Raw genomic sequence first — 25,261 nt, forward strand, 5'->3', positions numbered from 1 at the left:
CGGCAAATGTTTTATTTGTCATCATGCTTTATGCACAACTCCTTTCAGAGTTGTATGTTTCAAGTTGTATGTTTTTGCAGTTATTTATCATTCTGAATATTTTGGGTACACATTGAGCTCAATCAAGAGAAAAATATTTGAACCTTCTTTATATAAAAAATCAGAAATGACTAGGCACTTGCGGTGAAAGAAAACACATTTTGTTTGGACAGTAATGTGAAGCTTGTCATTTTATGAAAGTACATTAATTCTCTTAAAACTTATATATTATTGGAGATCCAAGGTTGTTCAAAAAAACATTTGCAAGATGTCAGTGTTTACACTGTTATGTTGTCATCTGGGCTTGACATTAACTTTTTTGCTCACCAGCCACTGTGGCTAGTGGTTTGCCAAATTTAAAATTTAAATCTAACCATTTCCCTTAGGACTCCATTTCCCATACTGCCTCATACCTGGGACTGATTATTTGCACACACCTGCACCTCATTAACACACACACACATTTAAGCCACACTGCCGCCGCTGAAGTCTTCATTTGTCCCGTTCGTCATTTGTAAGTGTTCTTCTACCTGTGCTTGTTTCTTGTTTTGTGATTTGAACTGTTGTTCCCTAGTTTTGATTGTTTGTTGCCTGCCCCAACCCTTGCTTGTATTCTGTGACTGTGACTCTCACTGTCTGCCCCGATTTCTGCCTGGTTCTCGACTGTGTCTCTGCCCAGCCCTTTATCAGCCGTTATCTGTTTGGAGCTATTTTCATTAACTAAATGGAGCAAAAACATTTGCCAATCCTTTTAGTAAATTCAAATTCTGAACTAAATTGTAGCTATATTAACTACTCAAATTATCTCTTAATTTTTGTTAAATTTGCTATCATGGTTTTCAAGGTACTTCCTGGTTGTCATGTTGCTTAACTAGGTTGTATGTTATAAATATAAAAAAACGAACATACATTTTTATTTTTCTTCTGTGTGCGGTTGTGTTCCTTTGTATTGATTTCTCCATGAGATTCTCTCACATAGACAAGCTCATACGTTCTTATAAATTAATGCATTAAAAAAAATATCTGTGCAATTTGTAATGTTACCCCAAACGCTGATTGTAAGTGCTTAGATTTTTTTTAATTAGTTTTTTGTGGTTATCAAAATTAAGCCATAAATGCTGCTGATTTAGCTTAACTTGCACAGAACCCAGAATATTCCTTTAAGAGCAACGTATAATAGTAAGCCTGCAAACTAAAAGTTATTAACCGCTGTGCTGTTTGCGTTTGCGCTGTAGAGACGTTCAGCCTAATCGTTCATTATGGCAGTTTCCCAACATTTGGAAGGTTGAGATCATCGGGTCAAGTAAAGACGTGTAAAATGTCATGACAATTGTGTTGTTTTGTTTTGCACACAGTAAAAACAAACAAAACTCAAGGCATGACACTGCATAGTAAATTCATAAAAATGTGATGGTACAGTTCCAGTGAAGAAAAAAAAACATTTGTTTGAAAGAGTTCAGCTGTATTGGATAGTCTTGATTACTATCCCCAGTACATCTGTTTCTGTTCAGACCATGACATGACTGTCTGAAGCCTTTTTTCTTTTATGTTGTTTAAATGACTCTTGGAAGATTAATGAGGGAGGAGTTTGTAATGCAATGAAAACCACATGGTAATCAAACTGTAACGAAAATGCTCTGTAAATAAAAATGTCATTTTATAACAGGTAATTGGCATTTTTATTGTGTTTTCCAACACACAGTCCCTTTTTTTTATGACATCTGAAGATGAGAGAGATCCATAAACGTACTTGGGGATTGACTTGCATGGATGTTTCTTTCGCATCCTTGCTGTATATAACCGCAGATGTTCACATAACCCAATCTGTGTTCTCTGTTGAACTTTTCACCTTTGTGATCTGTAAACAAGCTGTCTGCTGGCATCAGAAACATGATCCATCAGTGAATAATCTGTTAGTCTAAATGGGACGCATCCTGGCTGATACAATAAAGACAAATACTTTACTGATTACTATTGTAGACATGTGCAGGATTGAAGACGGACTAATTTAAGTGTTGAAATTAACTAGTCCTGGAGGAAATTGATGACAAGCATGGGAACGGTCTTGGAGTGAGAAACGGAGTGAGTGATTTCAGACAGGTGTTATCAGGGAGAGATGTTAACCCTATGACATACCCAGGGGTAAAACAAACCTCAAAGCATTGCTTTCAAGTCTCACCCTTTAAAAACAGACCTGCACTAAGTATGAGTAAAGGCTTGTGCAAGCAGTAAGATAACAGTTTCTTCCTTTGGCAAGATAAGAGAAGCCGACACATATGCACATTAACACTTGCCAAATGCCAGATACAAGTAAAAACTCATTTTGGCAAGAAATTACGAAGCTGAATGTGCAGCAGCCTTCAGTCTCATATTATCCTTCAGAAATCACTCTAATACTAGCTAAATGAATTAAGAAATTCATTCTGATATGCATTTTTGGCACTAAAGAGACATTTATTATTAATATCATCAGTGTTAGAGACAGTTGTGCTGCTTAATATTTTCAAGAATGTTTTTAGGCTTATTTGATTAAAATAAAAAAGTACTGACCCCAAAGGTGTTATATGTGTATATAATGCAAAATATTTTTTTATAACCATTCAAAATAGTTTTGGTTCACTTGCTACAGTCATGGCCAAAATTGTTGGCGCCTCTCGGGTCTTCCAGCAGGACAATGACCTCAAACGTACTTGAAAATGCACACAGAAATGGATGGCAACAAAGCGCTGGAGAGTTCTGAAGTGGCCAGCAATGAGTCCAGATCTAAATCCCATTGAACACCTGTGGAGAGATCTTAAAATTGATGTTGGGAAAAGGCGGCCTTCCAATATGAGAGACCTGGAGCAGTTTGCAAAGGAAGAGTGGTCCAAAATTCTGGATGAGAGGTGTAAGAAGCTTATAGGAAGCGACTGCTTTTAGTTATTTTTGCTAAAGGGTGTGCAACCAAATATAAGTTAAGGGTGCCAATAATTTTGTCCAGCCCATTTTTGGAGTTTTGTGTGACATTGTCAAATGTGCTTTTTACCCTCCCTTTTTATTTTGTTCCAACACACACAAAGGAAATAAACATGTGTATAGCAAAACATGAGTTAATGCAATACGTTTCTTTGAGAAATACTTCAGTGAGAAAAATGTCAGGCCTGCCAACAATTTTGGCCATGACTCTATCTATAGTTTGCTATATCTATTCTGTTAAAACCACAACGTCATGAGTCACAAAATGAGATTTAACCTTGTAGAAATCCCCTTAGACTGGCCTGCATTATTGTGCTAATCAGAGCTGGTTGAGAGAAGCCAGGCTTATCATCTATCATGTCCTTATAGAAGCTGCCCCATGACTCCCTGGTAAATTCCGGCAGCATGGTGCTTCAGGGGACAGAGCAGGGCGATGAGCCAGACTGAACACAGAACACAATTGTTCGGGCTGCTGCTAGCAATTCATAAATCTCATCACAGTTGTCATGGGAACATGGCAGTCCTTTACGCCAGAGTCTCTCAAACAATAAACCTGGGCACTGCCCTTCCTGCAGTGGATGTAGGCAGGTCACACATTTGCCATCAACTCTACAAAAACAGAAGAAAACAAACGGGTATGTGTCCTGCTAAGCTGATGACCTAGTTTTTCTAGTAAAAATAAATAAAAGGGTTATGGATGTTTCATCTAACGCTGCACATGTGGCTTATTTTCATTCCATTTCAGTGAACTATGGAAAGAAAAGTTGGCCACCTTCCCTGTGCTGAGTAAGACTGTGTAAGTGATGTTTCCTGTATCAGTCATTTGGGAGTCATAAAAATCTTGTTGTCCGGTGAACTTTGTTCAACGTTTTAGGTTAATACAAATGTTCATTTCAGGAGTAAACAATATTTAAGTCAAGTAAGATTTAATGGAATCTGCAATATACCACAATTCACCTCCCACCTTCAGCTTTGGTGGAGTTACTTCCTATAAATCATTGATGAGTAGTGAAGGAAGGAAATATGCAGTACATCCTGGACACACAATCACATTTTAACACTTTGATTGGAGTACTTTTTGTCTTTTTATCCAGTCTCTAAGTCCTAATGCTAAATTGACTGTTAGGAACAGGAAATGTACTCTGCGTCTGGGGATTGACTCAGTCTGGTGACCAGATCTAAATGGTTGATATTTACTCAGGAGTTCCTGGGGGAGATCAAGCTTCTGTTCTCTCTCTAAGGTCAGCTGGACACATAGACCTTTTTGCCCACTTCCTGGAGTGACTGTTTCCTTCCTTTGTCCTTCTACTCATGTACTGTTAGTAAGTCTGAGTCCCACATCAAAAAAAGTTGAAGCAGGCTAGTTTGTTACTTGGTGATGGAGTTTTTGACATTTCCTGGACTTAGACAAATACCCCTCTTGAGTTTCTTTGCAAAGCAAACAGACAACTAGTTGTTGGTATTCATCAAGTGGAGAATAACTGCATGAGAATCAGATTATTCTCAAAAGAGTCAAATAAGAGTGGCACCTTGAATATCCATCATGGTGGCAACCATTGCATGCACTTATGCTTAAGTTCTAATATTTAAATTAGTTCTTACATGCATAAGATCACATTCCTATTTCTTATTTCAGGGAAATATAACGAACTAATAATAAACTAAGCACACTTAATTCATGACACAATCTAATCTCGAAATTTCCTTAATAGGACATGGTGTACACTTCCTTGATGTTCAAGACAAGAACGGTATGATGACACTATTGCAACACCAAGAAAGCAGTCGTTTTAATGGTATCAAAATAGGTTTTATTTCACAGAACTGAACATTGTCAAAATTTTATAAATTTTGCATATAAATGTTTTAAAATTAGGAACTTAAATTATGCTGACATAAAAAAAGTGACATTCACAGAGTGGGTTTATTCCAGGGCAGTCAAGTTCTGTCCTCTCTTATTTAATCAGCCACAAGAATCACAGAAAAAGCTTTGCGAATTGCTTCAAAACTTTTGAGACAATTAAACTCTCTGAAGGAAAAGAACAAAAGTCAATTTTAAGGAGAAATGGGAGAAGCCTAACTGTATTAAATAAATGCATGTCTCTTTAATGGAAAAGTTATGTAGAGGATGTAAGACTATGTGCTGTGACAGATAGATATACACAGACAACATGACCTTATATCTGATTTTACAACTTATATTTGATGTAGGGTGAAAAAAACTCCAGGTCATTCATGTCTCTTTTCCTGAGAGATAGTACTAATAGACACTATTCAAAGCCTTACTTGGATGGTTCGATTTAATGCATTATTATTATTGTTATTATTATTATGATTTTGAGTCACAGAGGTCTTTGATGCCTAGTTTGATTCTTAAAGAGCACCGGCTTCCCCTAGTGGTGAAGTTTTTTAGGCTTCAGAAAATCATCTAGCATGCAGTAATATATTGTTACAACATCTGATCATTAATGCATTTACCCATCAAATAGTGTCTAATAATACAGCAGCCCTTATTGTTACTGAATTCCCTTTGAAATAAACTCCTTCCAGTAATGACAAAACAAGCAAGTTTAACTAAAATCATAAAGGCATTTTCAGTCATAAAGCAACAGACTCAACTATATAGAATCCATTAGCTATCCATCTCGTAGCATTTCAAAGGCTGGAGCCCTGGATCAAAGCTTTGACGTCTTATGAAACTTTATGAAAGCCACATACCCTTGTTCAGTGTGACACCTTCTAAGAACCAACAATTCAAAAACAGGCACAGGGCACCAACAAACTAACACACTACACAACACTATACCAAACCAACTATTTCTGACATTATATTAAATTAAACTCACACCAAAGTATTCAGGTGTCAAAATTCTCAATCACAGATCATTAAGAAACTAGCAGGGATGATTTTAAAACATTTGATTCTTACACAGAGATGTAAAAGCCACTGATCTCTGCAGATGTGGCTGGACTAAATTAAGATTTTAGTGATAATGAAGTTAGTGGTGATGGAAATGAAGGTTTTATACAGGGATGGTTTACCTAAAAATTACAATTCTGTCATCAGATACTTACCCTCAAGTTGCCATGAACAGCGTGACTACCTTTTTTCAGTAGAAAAAAGTTTTAATGTTAAATAAAAAACTGACATGAGGGCGAATAAATAATGACAGAATTTAAACTTGATGCTAGGATGAAGTATCTTTTAAACAACATATGAATGAAAAGTAGATGACAAGTTTTGGCTACAAAATGAGTTTTATCTGATGGTAACAGCATTGGCCATCGCCTTTGATCTCAATTAGTGTGATGCCTTATAATTCCAGTTATGTAAAAGACAACACATAAAAGGTAAACCTCGAAATGTTCACATACTTCACACAGATGCATCTGCCAAGTAATTAGCATGAATTTGCAAAACAAGCGAAAGTTGAGAGCAAAAAAAGCGGGAAAAAAAGCATGCTGATGTGAGAGTCAGGGAGAGGATTTGGATCGCTTCAATTCGACCTGGCAATATTCAGTAGCACAGTTCCTGGACATTCCTTTTTAGTCCACAAGTGACTGCTGGAAAACCACAGGCTCTGTGTGTCAGTCTCCTCAGCTGACTGACTCGAAGCACAGTTAGCCAAGCACCCAACCCCACTGCAGAAGAAGAGTGAAAAGTATCCATGTCAGCATGCCTCACAAGCACCCATGCCCCACAAAGAGATAGAGAGAGAGAGAGAGAGAAACAGCAGAGGAAGAGGGGGTGGACAGCTCTCAGGCCCCTCAGTGGATTTCTGTGGCTTTGGGCTTAGAGGCTTTCTTAAGACTCTCTTTCATACTCAGGGCCTCCAGCTGCTCGGCCGAGTCTGCTGCACCCTGGCCTGCGGTCGGACGGGAGGCACTGTTGTCTACAAACATGTTTGGGATGTCTTGACCGAAGTAGATCTTGCTGTTTGCGGCGATAGCCTGATATTTCATCAGTTCTAGATACTCTGGTGTCAGCTTCAGCTGTGGAGGAGGGAGACAGTGGTGTGACAAATGACATGAGTAATGATCTCTGCTAAAGAGATGTGTGTGTGACTCCATGTGTTTAGAATGGACACTAGTATCGCTATAACAGCTAAAGACTCCTATAGGTGCTTATTTAATATAGTTGAGGTTAAAGGATATTTGAGCTTTGGGTAAACTGAAAAGTTTGAGAATATTTCACACAAAATCTGTTTTTGTACAGATTAGATTGTACGGATATGCACTTAAAAGTAAACAACCATTTACATTCAAACCTAGTTCACCATCAGCTACTGGTCCCCATTGATTTGAGAAAACTATGCAAGTCAAAGGGGACCAGCAACTGAATGTGAACAATCCTTTTAAACTAGTTTGTGAATTAGGAATAGTTCACCCAAATGAGTATTTTGCTTAAAATGTACTCAGACCATCTGAGATGTAGGTAAGACGTAGGTTTTAATTAAAGCAGATTTGGGGAAATTTTGCATTTTTTTAGCCAGAAAATGTGTTAATCCCTTAATACTCACAGTTTGAACAGAGCACTATACAAACTTATATTTTTATAATTCATGAATGAAAGCATTTTGTAATATGATTTTGATGTACCATTTTAAGGCAATGCAATGTCTGATTTTAAAATAGATTTTGAAAAGATGAAAACATTGCATCTGAAAATTCAAGTGATGATTTCTAAAGCGTGATAGGGAAAAAAGCAACTAAAACTTTCTGTGACAAAGGTCTAAATGAGCACTCTTTTTGCAATTATATAGGAAAAGTAATATATTAATTTAACAAAAAAGTGGTAAAATATCTATTTAGGAATCTTAGAACTTTCCAACGATATGTAGTTTGTCATGATTAGATTAATCTTGTGCGATTCATCTTAAATCTTAGATGGCCTGACGCCGAGTACATTTTCAGGCAAATTGAATTTTTGGGTGAACTATTCCTTTAAACCTAAAGAAAAGAGATTTTTTTTTATTTTTACATTTCATTAAAAACTAGTTCTAAAATAATATTTCATATATTTATATTAAATAGTTAAATGTGAAAATTAAATAAAATATTTTTTTTTACCCTGTTGGCTTCTGCAAATTTGGCAGCAGTGTAAAATTCTGCATCTGCTCTTGCCTTCTCTCTTGCCAGGAAAGCAGCATCTGTTACAATCAAAAATAAATGTGTGTGATGAGCAACATGCTCTGCATGGCACATGCTAAGAAAATTCTCAGTAGATAAACCAGACCTTCAATTTCAGAGATCTTTTTCTCGGTTTCCTTCTCCATCACTTTTTGTTGGAAGTGAATCTCCGCCACTTGAGCCACTTTCTGAGCCTCTGCAACGAGAGCAACACACAAAATGAATGAGGACAAACCGTGACTCTATACACGGTCAGCATTATATTTGGAAGTTTAGACTCACCTATGATGGCCTTCTTTCTCTCAGTTTCAGCCTCCTTCTCCACCACTTTCTGTGTCTGAGCAGTGATGAGCAGCCTGGTCTTCTCTGCTTCCCTGCAAATGAGGGAAATTTAGATGAAAACCATAGACAGATGCATCCAAGGACAATTTATAATGTTAGGTAAGATTGTTATTTCAAATAAATTCTGTTCTGAACTTTTTTTATTTTTCAGTAAAATCTTAAAAAAATAAAAATTAAAAGTTTCTTGAGCCCCAAATCAGCATATTAGAATGATTTCTGGAGGATCATGTGACACTAAAATGTATTTAGGTGGAAAACAATTCTTTAAAATTGTAATAATATTTTACATATTACTGTTTCTGTGCTTGTGTCTCTGGTAAGATTAAAAGACTTCAAAAAGGCAAAAATATTTTACCAACCCCAAATAAATATTAAAAATAATATATATAATATATTAAATTTAATAAATTATAAATTGTAAGGATAAACAAGAGTAAAAAAAATGCTTAAAACTGCTCAAGCCTTTAAAAAAGATAAACAATTTTTTTTTAATAAAAACAATATGGAGTTAAACTAAGATACTCATTCAATCAAATTGTACAGAAAAATATATTCACTCACATTAGCTCATAGTTTCTTCTGATTGCCTCAGGAATTTTAGGTTTGGTGACTCGCACTGCCTGCAAAATATTATAAAATCATATAATTCTGCTCAAGTCAAAACTGAAACCACAGAGATAAAAACCATACCTGAATTGTGAGACCAGGAGCCATAGAATTCAAGTCCTTCTGCAGAGCAGTCTTTAAGTTCTCATCAATTATGTCTGTCAAACAAAAATGACACAAATGCAGAGGCAAAACTAATGACACAGCAGAAACCGCCGCATTCATATAAACAACTGAACGTTCACAATATACATCGCTGAATAAACTGTTTGACATATCAGTGACTTACCGAACAGCTCTATGTAGACTTCCTGTAGTGTGTGCACACTGCAGAACTGGTTTAACTCATGGTGGATTTTGTTGAAGATTAGCGTCTTGTCATAATCTGCTGTGTAGTTCTTCACTATGTCCACCACTATGAAAAAAAAAAAACGAGAGCGTGACCTTTATTTGTCAAAGCCTAACATCTCAAGGAGGTGATCAGTCATACAGGTTTGAAGAAGGTTTGAGTAAATAACGACAGAATATTTTCTCCTTTAAGGCCCTTACCTGCTAATGGAACCAGCATGTTGACCACCTCAATTCTGTCAAAATAAATCATGACACCCCCACTGCGGAAGACAAAGAAATTATTATTTTCATTTTCCAGAGCTGCAGGAAATATATGTAAAAAAATTTTTATATATAATAACAACACAAAGAATTACCTGGTTCCACAAGGCACATTTTTTATTTCATCTGTTTGCATGGTTGTCTATAAACAGAACACAAACGTTAAGAAAAAAAAAAAAGCCTCTTTAACGATATTGTAGCTTGATTTCAGTTCTAGCTTTCTAATAGAAAACTATTGCTAAATGCATCAATGTAAATGCAAAGATGATAATAGTACATTATATGCAATGTATACAGCTTTAATAAAACAAGAATTCATGTTTTTACCTGGCTAAGTGTAAATTCATGACATTTGTACCTGTACTGATCTGTATGAAGTGATGAAAGGCAGCATTATATGGTAACCCGGGCCATTAGGGGATGTAAGCAAAGCTCCTCCTCTGAAAAAAAAGGAGGAAACATGAACTTGAGGATTTAGGATGCAAATTAATTATATGAATGATAAATAAGACATTATTTAATTTGTGTAGAAATATTAAAACTTCACCTAAAGCGGTGGTGAAGTTACCTAAAGAGAAAGCTGACCCAAAAATTCAAATTAAAAATGATCATTTATTCAACCTTGTGTCATTTCAACCTATGAGTTACACTATTCTTTGGGACACAAAAGGAAAATATTGTAAAGAAGGTTGATAATCAGATAATTTTGGTGACCACTGATATCCAAAAACATTTTCTTAATGTTCCACAGAAGAAAGAGGTCGCACAGGCGTGGGCAAAAAATGTGCTTTTTTGAATCAACTATGCCTTTAACACCTTCAAACTTCAACTATATTACAGGTATTTTATTAATTATTAACACAAGCAGCATAAAACCTGTGCATATTTTCAATGCAACTTCCTTACACTCACCTGTAATACACAGCTAAATGTCCTTCCTCAATCTTGTGTATGGAAGAATGAAGCAGAATGGCCATCACACCAGCCATTGCTGCGACTACTGCCCCAACGTGTGCCATTATCATTTAGCCAGCACTCACCTGCGGAGAGACAAGTTTGCAAAAGGGAAAGCTGAGTTGATCCTTAAAAAAACAAAAAAAAACCCCACTTGGCTTGGGTGACAAAAGATCAGCTTAGAACACAAGCAAGGGCCCTGATTGCAAACATGTAAGCAGATCAGCCTGCACTGCATAACCTCCCTCAACTTATCCCACACACACACACACACACATAAATAATCTCTGGAGAGCTACACAGCAAACCGAGATAACAGGTTTTCAAAGTCCACTAGACCCACCCACAGCCCACCACACACGGAAGTAATGCTGCCAAATGCAAATGTACAATACAAATATATACAAATACATTCTTAAGGCAGCGTCGTTCGTGTGAGAGCTGCATGGCCCTCTTTAGCTATTTTAGGGAAACGAGTGTTAATCATAAAGCTGTCAGTGACGAGGAATTGCAGTTTGGCTCCGTTTCAACACCTAGGGAGCTGCCTAGAAAGACAGCAAGAGCGCAAGCGTAGCTTTGTTCGAACGCGCAGACGGTGCCGTCTAGATAGGGAACTCAGTGGCTTTTTATAACACAGCCCCTCCATTCCTCGTCGTCGATATGCAGGCTAGCTACTTCCTCAAATTAAGTGCTGATTCGCACGTACTACGTTACTGTAACTTACATGGCACGAACTGATATTAAGGAGCGTAATTGGTTGGTACACATGCTAAAACAACCTTTACAGTGATCAGCGTGATCTAGGCACTGCAGGAGCCGTCACAGCACTAACAAATTTAAGCTAACCAACGCCCGTGGCTGGCTAACTAAGCTAATTATTTGAAATGCAAGCAAACCTTGTGAAAAAACGACATTCTGTCAAGTTAAACGACATATACGAGGGGCTAACAGTAGCCGCGGGAGGTATTTACCGATCATTCAATTAGTTAATGGACAATGTTGTCCTTTCGCTTTTGCAGGACATTACTTTATTACTCACGACGCCGTTCCCAACATTGTAGGTTTGAAGGTTCCCACTGAAACGCTTTGTGAATCCGATACTGATTTCCCTTTCAAAATCCGCCTCGAACACACTTTCAAAATAAAAGTCACCAGTACCTTTTTTTTCCTGCAAAGATAAAACAAAGCGTATAGAATGACGTCGTTAAATTAAACAAACTACATTGGCAATTTATTATTATTATTATTATTATTATTATTATTATTATTATTATTATTATTATTATTATTTTTAATACTCTTTTTATTGTTGTTGTTGTTTTATTCGTCGCGTTTGTAAAGATATATGTTTTTTAATGTTCTTCGAAACTACCTAATACTATAAATAAAACAAAATTTTTTAAACATAAAAAAACAACAATTGTGTGTGTCTGTGTGGAATATAGAAACAATATAAGTTTTTTGGTAGATTTGTGTGTGTACCATACATACGATATGTCATATTGTTATATTATGTGATGTTTATTATATGTGATATTGTATTATGTGTAGCACAACCTTAAAACAAATTAAGTAATGTAATTGATAAAGTTAATCAACATGAAATGTTTGGTTCTCAAGTCTGCGTGCTTTGGGTTGCTATGGAAACACATGCAAGCTCAGAGGGTGAGCTGACGGATTCAAATGGATGTCCTGGGAAACTTGGAAGTTCGGTGAGTCACGAATCATTTCTTTAAGAAAACCTGCACAGTCTTTAACCCTGTTTCATAGCAGATTATTTATTTGGAGTCTGCAAAGTAATGCTGTTTGGACAAACACGTTCTTCATCAGTATCATAGCTAGCCACCTAGCACTGAACAGAAAATACTCGTGTATACAGCGCACGCTGGAAACTGTGTGTTATAATGTAAATGCCTTTTAAACGTACGAATTTCAAAATCTGTTAGAGAAAATTAACTTTAAAAGACACAAACTATATAAAATTTGTGTATTCTAAAAATTCATACAAAATAAATAGTAAATAATGCTACTTTTATTTTTTATAACTGTGTGTAAGTTGGGTGCAAGGAATCAACAATGGCACATTTAGATTTGTCGACAAGAAAACAACATGCTACACCTGCGGGAACTTCGTTGTTTTCCTTAATATGGAAACTAAGTCGAAGAAGACACTGCAGAGTCCTGGTTCTGGTATTGGGGCCTTTACAGCCAGTGGTCATCGCAAGTGTCTTGCCTTCTCTGACCTCAAACTCTATCCTTCCATTTTTGTCTACAACTTTCCAGAGCTTGAGCAGATGTGTGAATTGAAAGGTCAGTCATTTTCTATGTTTCCTTGAAGAACAAGTTACTATAGCTGATCGTAGTTGAGTGTAGTTAACTGTTTTAGTGCATACAAACCTTTATAAATGAATGACATTATTGTAATAATGAATTAATGTATGAATAAAATGTATTTTTATGTTTTTAGCCACAGCTAAACTTGGCTATACAGCTTTGGCACTGTGTGACACTGGCCCTTATTTAGTCTGTGCTTCCTCCATGCCCGATCACACCATCTCATTATGGTAAAATGCATGTTTTATATTAGTCTAACATTTGCTTCAGCAATTATTTAAATCTTACATGTTTTAACAAGTTAATATCCACTATTTAGGAACTGGGAGAGCAGCACTCCTCTTTGTAACCATCCACTCTTTAGAGAGGATGTCACAGCATTGGTTTTTAACCCCATGAACTGGTGTCAAATTGGTGCTATCAATGTGAGGTCCCTTACTATCTGGAACGTTGAAAGATGTGACAACTATCATTTGATGAAGCCTAGGTAGGGTGTCTCTCCAGCAGATGTCACTGTTATTTACATATGGATTTCATATAACAACGTTAGGATTAATGCACAGAGAGTGTTTATTTTCCCCATTATCTTTTCTTTATGTTTTCTTGCCAGTGCTGTCGACCTCCCCACAGCCGATGGTTCAGTCACTGAGTGTAAAGCAAACCTGTCTTATATGCTCAGTAGGAAGTTGACACACTTAGGTCCTCAGATGCCCATTTCAGCAATCGCTGGACTGAGTGGAGACAGAGCTGATGATTTTGTGGTATGGTTTGTCTCTCTAGTCTCTTTGTTTTCTCATATACTAGTACTCCTGAAGATTTTTTAGTTTTTTGTTTTTATTAGTGCCCTATTAAGTGATTTTTTTGTGATATAATATTTTATAATCAATTAAAAGTGCATATCAAAATGTTTACATAAAACTTGATTTTTTCAGAGTCACAACATCATGTTTTTTTATGTCCCAGCAGCCTTTGAAAGAAATAAATCCAAAACTGTGTCCAAGTGCCATCTGCTGGTCAACTTCTTCTGACCTATATGTTGGTTCCAGGGAAGGTTTCCTGCTTTGTGTGAATTCTGATACTTTGCTTGTCTCTGTCCTGTGCAAACCTCAAACTGAATCGAATCCCACAGGTAAATCATACCTGATTCATTTCAAATCAGAACTTTTTTCTGAATTTCACTTTTTTTCTTAACTACAATGACTTTTAGATTTAATTTAGTTCCTTGTCTAATTGAAAGCTTGATCTGATTGCATTAGTTATTATTTTACATCACAGATGAGAGTAAAACATCCCCTCAAGAAGGCAGCTTCCAGAGCTTAGTACTACAAGACTGTAATATTTTTGCTGCAGGAATGGTAAGAAATAGAATTAATAATCACACTATGAGTCCTAAAAACTGTGCATTAATCTGTTCTCAAATGAGACGTAATTTTATACAAACTGAAGAGCATTTTAAAACCTATTACAGGAAGGCATTTTACGAAATATACAAATTAAAGGAAACAAATTGGAGGTAGTGCAGACTTGGGCTTTGGATGAGGCAGCCTCGACTATATGCTTTTCTCCTGGTGGTGAGACACTGCTGATAGTTTCTACTACAGTAAGTGTTTATATTCTGTGATTTTAGTGTATTTTTATGATTCATATTAAAATACTATTAAAGTAAAACAATGCCATTATAACATACATTATATAAATGTAATATTTAATGAATATAAAAAAAAATGTCATGATTTAAAAACTCACAATATTCTTATATTTATGCCAGAATGCAATGCAACACAATAAAGGCAATGCTGAGAAACATAATTATTAAATGTCGGTTTTGCTTCACAGGGCTGTGTTTACAGATTAAAACCACTGGTGAATGACAGAATTGTCAAAGTTCTGGATGTACTCTGTGGAGACTTTGTGGCTGTTGCACCATTATATACTGACAGAAGCATTTGTTTGGTAAAAGAACATGTGGTTAATCAATCAATCAATCAATCACTATATATATATATATATATATATATATATATATCGTATTGATACATATTATAATAGTATTAGTATTACAATATAAATATAAAAATACAGTATATAGTGTATTTTAATATTTATTATTATTTAGTATTATTATTTATTAGTATTCAATATATATAATACTGAAAGAAATATTACTGAAAATAGTAAGGGGTCTGTATCTTCCTTGTTGCAGTCAGTCAGAGAAGCAGGAGACGTACAGCTGTGGGCCCTGGATGATGGACTTTGCATGGGGTCCATCTCTCTGCAAATACATGTTAGTGCTATAATTGGAGCTACTATACGACCTGACAGTAATTGTTTTTCCCAAATCGGGTGAATACGTTTGCTCTACTTAAATCCGTGTTTGGTTTGACTTTACTTCAGGTGACCAGTTTGGCATGCTGCCCTATAGCACAGTATGTTGTTGTAGGAACAGGCACTGGAGACGTTCTGTTTGTGGAAATGACCACAAAACAAAACCCCAGACTAGTTCACAGAGTTCATCTCTACCATGTCCCTGTAGACCATTTGGTGTAAGTTTCACAGCACTGTGATTATTTGTTATCATATTTCTTGTGAATTGGGGCATTGTGAACTGAATGTTGAGACGACTGTATGTTATATTTGTTTAACAGGTTTGATCAAGGTGGAAACTTCTTAATCACCGGAGCCTCAGATGCAAGGATTTTTGTACTGAACGCAAGGCCATCAAAAGGATTTGAAATTATTGGATGGATTGGTAATTGTTATATATGCTTTTCTGATCAGTTCTCTCTATTTGGGGTTTGTGAGATTTTGTTTTGGGCATGAAAAATACACCATGAATTCCACAAAAAATGCAATATGATAATAATGAACAGTTTCTTGTGTTAATGATTTTTCATTATATTGCTGTTTACTATATTTTTGATCACAACATAAAATAATTGGTGAGCAAGAGGGTTCTTTAAAAAACATTCACATTCGCAAATCTTATCACCCCAAACTTTTGAACTGTATTATATTGTACTTTTATTTCTGCTGTTTAAAGTAAATTCTAAAAAGTCATTTTACATTCTTCCAGAGGCTCCAGGTGCCATTGTAAACCTTTCCACCCAGTACCTCATGGAAAGTAAACAGGTCAAAGTGCTGGTGCTATGCAGCAAGACAGAGAGAGAAATAAAAGAGGGGAATGTGCTTGTGTTACTGACGTTGTTGGTGCAACAACTTACAGGTATCAGGAAAACACAAAACACACTATATTACTTCTCTAAAAAATTGATAACATTCCAAAATTACAGCACTCCTTCTTATAATGTTGTGCCACTTCCAGACTCGCCAGGTAGTGTGGATGTCTATGGCCGTCTGTGTAAAGATGTCCTGCACAGCTGCCTATATGAGATTCCTCACACTCTCTGCTCTTGTGTCCTGGCCATAAACAAGATATTTGGTTACTGCCAACAGAGAAAAGCCTTGCAAAGTTTTTGTATCCCTGAGGTGGTATAAGAATAGACAACACCCATAGTCTGATGACAGTTTTATTTTGTGGTTTTGACACTGTTCCTAACTGCTTCTCATGTGATATACAGAATGAAGCAAATGCACATGAAGCAGTTCAGCTGATCCTAGAAAAGGAGGCAGGGGGGCACTTACTGAGTCCTGCTTTTCTCCAGCTCTCCCCACATCAAACCTGGCTGGCAACAGTTGGCAGGGATGGACTGCTGCGCATTTGCGATGTCTCAACAATGGTATTGTTTGTTAAAACCAATCTCTGTAAGTTCATCCATGTTCATGAGTACTGGGCTAGGAGAAACACGTTTCTCTGAAACTGCCCAAATATGTTATGAGTATGTAAATGTGCGTGCTTTTAACATGCAGGACAGGTGTGTGCAGCTTCAGTGCCACTCATGTTGGCAGGGTGGAGTCGGATCTGTTTGTTTCACCCCAGACAGTCAGACCCTCATCACCTCGGGCCTGAGGGACGGCTCACTTGTCTGCAGCAGGCTCAGGTGAGCTCAGGGCTCTCAACAAATATTAAACAGCCAAATAGAGCTTTGATTTACAGCAATATTGTCTCTTTTTTAAATGCCATTGAAGCTGGACCTGATTCATTTTTGTTTTTACAATGCATTTAAAATCAACAGGTTAAAGCTTTCTGGGGCCGGCAAAGCAAATGCAGCTACCCAGAATGCTCAGTTAGTTGCTGATTCTTTTGAATCAGTGGTATCCTCAGAGAATACGGTTCTCTCTGAAATGACTTCGTGGGATCCACAGACACAATCCCTGACCAGATGTTCATCCTTTCATACAGGAGAAGTACTGTACACAAACACAGTGTTTTATGCTGTTTAAAAAATATTTATGTACAATATTGTACCTGGTTAAGCAGTTTTACTGTGGAGAAGTTCTGTAGCTTGGGACACAGAATTCAAAACTGCCATAAAATTCTTCCTGCAGGGAAAGATGAGTCATGAAGCTGAACAAGTGGAAAACTATTTTGTGTCCCCAGCTAGTTCTACATGGCTTGATGGAAAACTAGATGCGGTTAGTGTCTTAATGTCAAAATGTATTTATGTGTTGCTGTTTAATTATCTATTGCCTTGTTTTTGTTATCAATTATGCAATATAGCATTATTTGTTGCCAGCAGGTAATTCTTTTCAGGTTAGTCACAGGCCTCCAGGAGAAAAATGTTTCTAAGATTACAAAATATATTTATACAGAATAATTAAAACTTGTGTGCTACAGGGAAAGGTGTTATATCCTAATGCAACATTAGAAATAAAAAAGTATTTTTTTTTTATTATATTTGTATTATCAGAATCAATTGTGAAAATATTTATGGTTTAGTATATTTTTTGTCAAATAAATACTGTCTTGAAAGCAGACTTATTTAAAAAGATTTTTACAAAATATTATAAATTCTAAACTTTTGAAAGATTATGATATTGGTTTCCACAAACATTACAAATAATATATTTTTAAATATTGAAAGATAATACTGATCATTTAATAATAAGATCATGACCTCTGTGGTTTCCAAACAGGTTCTCCAAGAGGAGACCCAGCAGTATGCAGAGACAAAAAAAACCCTAAGAAAAAACATCAAAGTTCTTCGTGACACAGTAAGAGAAAGGATCATACTCTCTTTCATACTATTGTTTCCATATACATATTTGAAGTTGAAAGGTTAATCTTAATTGTCTCTGGATCATTCCAGATCAAAGCAATGATGCAAGAGAATGAGAGCCTGCCAGACATGGAGAAACTTGAGCACCAGGAATTTAACCTGGATGTAGAAGAGCAACAGAAGATGCAGCTTGAGGGAAAACAGGAAGTTACTAGGGTAAACATGACTATTTACAGATGATGGAGAGAAAATGAATTACATTCGCATTAATTACATATCTTCTGTCAAAAAAAAATCAGTTCATATAAGGTTTTTTTCCCTACCATATTCACATGTTTATTTATGCTGTTTAAGGTGAGGAAAGAGATTGAGATGGAGAATCTGGCTAAGTGCTATCAGAGGGAGATCTTGAAGAAAGAATGCTGGGATTCCATGCAAGTCAAAGGCAAAGCCATTAAGGTCTCTAATCTAAAAGAAAAGCAGTTTTAGGGGAAAAAACTATAATGAAATCCACATCCATGAGTTTCACCTGGCTTACCTGGAACTAGAAATACTATACAGCTGCCAAGTGTCAATGTGTACATTGTGTCGCCCTCAGGCCTTTCATTCAGAAAACGAGGTGAAGAACTATCCCATGAAGGAACGCACTGAAAAAGAACTTGAAGAGCTTCAAAGGATTGAGACCATGAGGCAGATTGAACAGGAAAATTCACATGTATATGCACAGCGCGTTACTAAAACAATAATGAGTCAGCTGTTGGAAGAGATAGCAACCAAAGCCTCAGAAAAAGATACTGAATATATAGTAGCACACATTGATACAGTACCTTATTTCACAAGATTTGACACAAATAATATAAAAATTCTCCACAGCTTCAAGAGATGATTTTAAATGCAATCTCTGGAGAGGAAGAAGACGCAGAAGACGGTGAGAGCGAGAGTCCTGCTCTGACTGGCAGTCTGAGTGCTCTGTACGGAGGCGTCAATCCTTCTCTCTACAGCCAGTTTAACTTACACATCAGAGAGCAGAAAATCAACCAAATCACTTTGTTAAAGGTGATGACTTCTCTTGTTTATACTTGATACCTGAACTTGATGTTTTATGTTTCATTTGAGTGTTGGCATCCCCTTTTGAGTACAGAAAAAGTTTGCGCAGTAAAAATGCCACTGTTAATTTGAGGTATTTCATGGTTGTTTAATGAAGGATGTCATCTACAAAGTGAAGAGCACGTTCAACAAAGAATTTGAGGCAGTTTACATGCAGAAGGAACAAGAAATCCATCGTCTTAGAGAGAAGAACAAGCGTATCTCTGAAATTATGACCGAACTGGACCTCAGCGAGACCCTGTGGGAGCCTAGTCTCACGGATAACGAGTGTCCTGAGAGAGCTCTTACTGTGACCGACTCAGAGGTAACACAGTCGGTCTCTATATAACATTTAATCCAGGATTTATTGTATCTTTATTGGTCTAACAAGTCTGAACATAGACCATTTTTAATCGTTCAAACTGACAGCGATTTCATATTTAATTCATGTAATTATGGCAAACACTGATTTATTATTTTGGACAATGAGGCTGACAGATAAATGTGTGTGTGTTTATAGATCAAGGTTGAGAAATACCTCACCCCCGAACAGAAAGAAATAGAAGAACACCTAAGAGAGGAAGACGAACGGCAAAGGCTTGCGGCCAAGGTATAACATTACTGTACCTCAAAGCATCTGCTTTTACACCATAAACCACAGATAAAAAAAATTAAGAATCTATTCATAAATTAAATTTAAATCTATTTATTATATATTCATATGGAAATTTTTTTTTGCTTTTGTTAGTTTATAAACTGTCCTCTAAAACTTTAGTGTAATTTATTTTTTAAATAAAACACTTTTTTACTATCAAGAATGCATTAAAATCATCAGAATGGGACTTTATCTATTACAAAAGATTAAACTTTCTATTTGTCGTATGTGTTGCAGCATCAGCAACAATATTAAGCAAATGTTTTCAAATTTAATAATAATAATAAATGTTTCTTGAGCACCAAATCAACATATTATAATGATCTCAGAAGGATCGTTGATCACTGGAGTAATGGCTGTTGAAATTTTTGCTTTTGCATTACAGAAATATTAATTGAAATTAATTGAATATTAATTGAATATTTTAATTGAAAATTACTTAACATTTTAAAGATATTTAAACATTTGTTTTAATGGTTAAAAAAAATTAACAAATTATTAATGATGGTGAGAATAAGAAACTTTTGAACTTTTGAAAAGAAGTATGGAATAATAAATTAAAATGATATATGACAGCTGGCTTATATATGCAGAAATTATAACACAGATATATCAGTTTGTTTGATTCTGTAGTTGATAACAACTGTTCTGTTTCATGTTTCAGTCTGACAACATGAGAGATCAAGCGCTAGGTGTTATGATGGGTGGAGTTCTGGAGCTTAAAAAAGAGGATGTGCTGAGGGTGGTGAGCAGAATAAATCTTACTGGAATGCATAAACTTAATTACCAAAAGGAAGATAAAGGCAGGGCAAGTAACATTCAAAATATGCTTATCTTACAGGAAGTAACTCAGCCTGAATTCATATCCAAACCTGAGATGCAGTGGACAGAAGAAGAGAGAAAGAGCTTCAAAGAGTTTGAGAAAAAAGCAAAGGAGCTCAGTGAGGAGAAAGAGAAATACAGAAAAGTATGACTTTAATAACACTGATCAGGGATACTTCATCCTTTATTTCTGTCAGTCTTCAAAAATAAAATCAAAACACCAAACATATGCACATATGCTGGATTACAAATAATAGTCATAGTTGCTGGGGTATATGTGTAGCGATAGTCAACAATACATTTTAAAGAGCGAAATTATCGTTTTTTCTTTTATGACAAAATTCATTAGGATATTAAAGATCATGTTTCTGATTATTTAGATTTTTTGCACCCTCAGACTCCAGATTTTCAAATATCGTCCTATCCTGACAAAACCATATATCAATGGAAAGCTTATTGATTCAGCTAGCAGATGATATATAAATCACTTATGACTGGTTTTGTTGTCGAGGGTTTCAAATAAGAAACGGACATCATAAAGTCTTGTTAGCAAAATGTACTGCTCTAAAACCTGTCACAGTAAATGTGAAAAGCAAATATGCTCGACATCATTGATGTCAATCTGCCTTTTTGTGTGAACTGTTCTAATTATCAATTACTCCCTTCTATTTCAAATCATTTCATAACAGTGGACCACTTTTCCTGCTTTTTTAGACACTAGAGTCAGAAATGAAGAAACTACTGACTTCTGTTAAAGAGGCGACCCAGATGTTTGATGAAAAACTCGCAAAGCTCTTTGAAAGGAAAGTGAAATCAGAGATGGTCACATACCAAGTAAGATGATACAGTACATCACTGCAACTCATGTCACCATTTCAGGAGACTATTGCGTGCAGGCACATAATTACAGTTATGCAACAGTAACTGCACATCCAATACTTATAAATCTATTACAATATATATATTGCACATAATATACCTGAACACACAAAATTGTCTATTGTAATATATATGTAAATATAATCCATATTTTCTTAATCTATTTTTATTCTTTTATTATCTGTGTTTTGTGTTGTCTCTGTGGAATCTATTGTCACGAAAAACAAATGCCTTTACATATGCATACATACCTGCCAATAAAGGTCATTCTGATTCTTATTATAGATTGTGAGTTTTGTCTTTCAGGAGGAGCTCAAAATTGCGAATCTGGTTCACTCCATTCAAACCGAAGAAGAGATCCTAAGCAGAGAGAAACAGCTGAGCCTTAAACTTGAAAAGGCACGAATTGTAAAGGTGATCCATAGATATTGTATCTTAAATCCTTTTTTCATCTCTGCTCAGGGTTCCTACACAGTTTGGGAAAGTATGCAATTCGATTTGAGTTATTTCCGCAGTTATAAAAGCAGAGAATGGTAAAATATTTGCAAGTATGTTATTTTGTATGTTGTCACTTCAAGAAAATCAATGAATAAAGACAGAAGACTTTTACTACATACCAGATATAAAGCTAAAAATTAAAGTTTCTATGAACCATATACGTTAAATATAAATAGAGTCTGGAAAAGTATGGAATTTTCAGATGGAAAATGTGTAGGGACCCTGCCTGCTGTTTTCTGTGCACAGTAACTCTATATAACGTCAGAAATTGGCAGTTATAACATGAGACAATTATAATGTTCCTGATGATCAGACAAAAATTTCATGCAAGAACAAACCTGTATGGCACGCTAATCCCCTCCTGTGAGACTGATTGTTTTGCACATGTTGAAATGTATGAGTCACTTCTCTTTCCTGTCAGAATGAAATTGGGGAGGAATTGAAAAAACACAGGGAGACTGTTGATGAGTTTAGAGAGGAGTATGATAATACAGTCACTGAGGACAAAGTAAGACTATGAAAATGTTTGCACATACTGTACATATCCATAATGTTTTTACCAAGAAAGTATCATTTAATAAATCATTTGCTTTATTTTTAAGCTTCTTGACAAAGGATTTCGCAAAGAGTTTTTTGACGTTCCTGGACACATAATTGACCAGCTCTATAAGCTTTACAAACGCAGACCAAGGTATTATTTCAGAGGAGTTGCGACTTCATGAGGCACGTGCATATGACGTGATTGTCTGAATGGTTGCCTTCGAAAACGGTAATAGTGTTGTTTTACAGAGCTCAGAGGATAAAAACACAGACTGAAAATAACCAGTTTAAAGAGGGAGTGCTATTAGGAACAGCACCATCTGATGGACTCTCTCTGATGATGAAGGCCATGGAAGAGTTGGATGCTCCAGAGAACATGCCAGAAGGATTAGATCCGTTTGTGTGGGAGAGGTTTTGCCTGGCCAGGAGGGTCAAAGTGGAAAGTGAACAAAAGGTGAGAATGGGTAGAGAGAGCATAAACGTGCTTAGAGTTACCCAAATCACATCTCAAGCCATGTTCCTCAGAAGCCAAAATTGGATTTTAACATTGACTTCTGTAGGTCAAACTAAAGGCATTGACCTTGGCAGAGATGCATGCTTTTCTTCAGAGGAGAACAGATGAGGACGAGAAAGCTCAGCTTGAAATAAAAAATCTTATTGATGAACTTAATAGGTGAGGAAACAGTTGGCTATAAAAAAAAACACACTGGAAATAAGATGTCATCAAACATCTATGACTGTTGCTATTATTGTCCTAGCATCTGTGAAGAAAAGATGAGGTTTCGACTAGACAGTATGGTGCAGATCGTTCTACAGCAAGGTCAGGTGGAAGTGGAGGCTGGAGACTTCATCGCTGACTATACTAATGCTCTGCTAATACACCGCAAAGTAATCGAGGACCTCAACAGCACCATCAGGGTACATGGAAGTACTCATCTTTCTCTTCATTTCAATTTTTCTCACACTATAAATCATTATGGTGTTACTTAAAATCAGTGTGCATCGTTTTTAACATTGCTGATTGTTTCTGTGCATCAACCAGTAACTAGGCACAAAGCAAAATCTGGACAGTCATCATCAATGACCATTTGCCCTAGAAGTGTGCGCAAATTGACATATAAAGATGTATTTAGTTACTGATCATGTTTTTTCACTGATGTATTACATATTTATCTGTCAGGCTTTAGGAGATCAGAAGATCACCAGCATGGTGGAGTGTAAAGACTTCCGCAAAGGGATCATACAGCAGGAGTGGGATCACAGGAGAATGAGAATGCAGCTGGAGGATCTCAGCAATAAAGCCAGAGACATACAGACCCTGCGCATCACTCAGGAGATTCAAGATGTACGTATGGATTTAGTCTATAACCTTGGTTTAAAGTTAAAATGTTGCTTGAAATGATCTTCATTCAGCGTCTTTTACCTGACAGGTATATGAGTAACAAAGTAAGCTAGTGAAAATTAAAATAAAGAACAATTTAACTGATCAAAGTTAAGAAGACACTGTGGCTCAGGAATGCCTTTGGCTTTGCTTTAAAGGGAAATTGAGTGACATATTAATTACAAATATTTATTTTTTTTGTGTGTTTTTCTCACATCAGCACCTAAATGAAACAGGTAATGACAACAGGGCGTCAAAGCAGCTTGCAACTCTGGAGACGACTTTTGATTTACAGAAAACGGTAAACCTGTTTTTTGAGCACGTAGCAAAGATACAAGGCACTTTTCCAGATGCATGTGCAGCCAGATGTTCCTTTGTTGTGAATTCAGTCTGGATGAGTACATGAGTCAAATTCATTGACAGATATAAAAGTTGGGTTTGTTTCACTCTTTGCCCAGACTCATCGAAAAAAAGTTGAGGCTTGCAAGAAACAGATAAAGCACCTGGACAGACAAGGTGTGCAAATGCAAGAGAAGAACGCAGCCCTCGACCTGAAAGTGGCTGACATGGAGATAACTGTTGGAGAGCAAAGAAATATTTATGAGGCTGTTGGTAATTCATTTTATATCTTGTCCCATTGATAAAACTATTTGTTTTAGCAAAAATAGACTAGGTTGTAGTGTAGAGAAAGGGGGCCTTATGAAACATGAGGAGAGATTTCTGTTAATCGATGATAAATGCATTGTTATCTAAATTACTGTTTAGTTTTTTTAAAGAAATTAATACATTATAACACACGTTAACCTGATAAAAAGTGACAGTTAAGACATTTAAAATGTTGCACAAGATTTCTATTTAAAATAATGCAATGCAAGACAAGGCAAGCATATTTATTTCTAAAGCACATTAAAAACAGCAAAAACTGACCAAGGTGCTATACATAAATACTAGCAAAATATATCAACTAAAGATAGAATATAATAATGTTTGAATTGTAATAATATTTTACAGTATTACTGAGCAAATAAATGCAGCAAAATGCAAAAAAAAAAAAAAAAATCATGAATAAGGCCCAATAACTTTAATTTATATTTATTTATTCACAAACGTTTGTTATCCAGCAATGGGAGAAAAGCAGGAGACCGAGGCAGAGAAGAACTACCAAGATATCATCTTGAGAAAGAAGCTGTTGAACATAGCTGGAGCACAATCTGAAGAGATACTCATACTGCGAGCCGAGGTTGAGAGACTGCGTAAGAAGAACTTCCCATCTCTTTCTCAACTAAACTATAACTGATGCAGGACACATAA

At 36.0% G+C, this 25,261-nt stretch overlaps 2 protein-coding genes across 5 annotated transcripts; one reads left to right on the forward strand and one right to left on the reverse strand.

Annotated features, from left to right (window-relative positions):
- Positions 1-4,782: 4,782 nt before the first annotated feature.
- erlin1 (ER lipid raft associated 1) lies at positions 4,783-11,786 on the reverse strand. Of its 4 annotated transcripts, none has more exons than XM_043255566.1 (12): positions 11,666-11,786; positions 10,597-10,724; positions 10,043-10,124; positions 9,780-9,826; positions 9,622-9,683; positions 9,362-9,487; positions 9,157-9,230; positions 9,028-9,086; positions 8,407-8,498; positions 8,231-8,320; positions 8,065-8,144; positions 4,783-6,987 (listed from the first exon to the last, which is right to left on the reverse strand). In XM_043255566.1, exons 2-12 carry the CDS (start codon positions 10,707-10,709, stop codon positions 6,763-6,765), a joined length of 1,050 nt encoding a protein of 349 aa, XP_043111501.1. In that variant the 5' UTR covers positions 10,710-10,724; positions 11,666-11,786; the 3' UTR covers positions 4,783-6,762. The 4 variants fall into 4 exon arrangements, with proteins under 4 accessions (XP_043111501.1, XP_043111500.1, XP_043111503.1 ...); XM_043255565.1 differs by having other exon boundaries at positions 11,610-11,765; XM_043255568.1 differs by having other exon boundaries at positions 11,678-11,762.
- Positions 11,787-12,114: 328 nt separating this feature from the next.
- On the forward strand, positions 12,115-25,259 carry cfap43 (cilia and flagella associated protein 43). Its single transcript, XM_043254652.1, has 38 exons — positions 12,115-12,350; positions 12,695-12,948; positions 13,106-13,202; positions 13,292-13,459; positions 13,583-13,733; positions 13,939-14,101; positions 14,248-14,327; positions 14,441-14,572; positions 14,809-14,925; positions 15,176-15,256; positions 15,367-15,515; positions 15,618-15,721; positions 16,046-16,195; positions 16,295-16,458; positions 16,551-16,709; positions 16,840-16,970; positions 17,106-17,277; positions 17,419-17,505; positions 18,007-18,084; positions 18,180-18,305; positions 18,444-18,548; positions 18,688-18,804; positions 18,963-19,145; positions 19,294-19,500; positions 19,696-19,785; positions 20,495-20,575; positions 20,672-20,797; positions 21,367-21,486; positions 21,838-21,945; positions 22,451-22,537; positions 22,632-22,720; positions 22,819-23,023; positions 23,130-23,242; positions 23,328-23,487; positions 23,750-23,914; positions 24,171-24,251; positions 24,409-24,562; positions 25,072-25,259. Exons 1-38 carry the CDS (start codon positions 12,322-12,324, stop codon positions 25,245-25,247), a joined length of 4,959 nt encoding a protein of 1,652 aa, XP_043110587.1. The 5' UTR covers positions 12,115-12,321; the 3' UTR covers positions 25,248-25,259.
- The last annotated feature ends 2 nt before the right edge of the window (positions 25,260-25,261 follow it).

This window comes from Puntigrus tetrazona, chromosome 13 (assembly GCF_018831695.1).
Source record: "Puntigrus tetrazona isolate hp1 chromosome 13, ASM1883169v1, whole genome shotgun sequence".
NCBI classification, from domain to species: Eukaryota; Metazoa; Chordata; class Actinopteri; order Cypriniformes; family Cyprinidae; genus Puntigrus; species Puntigrus tetrazona.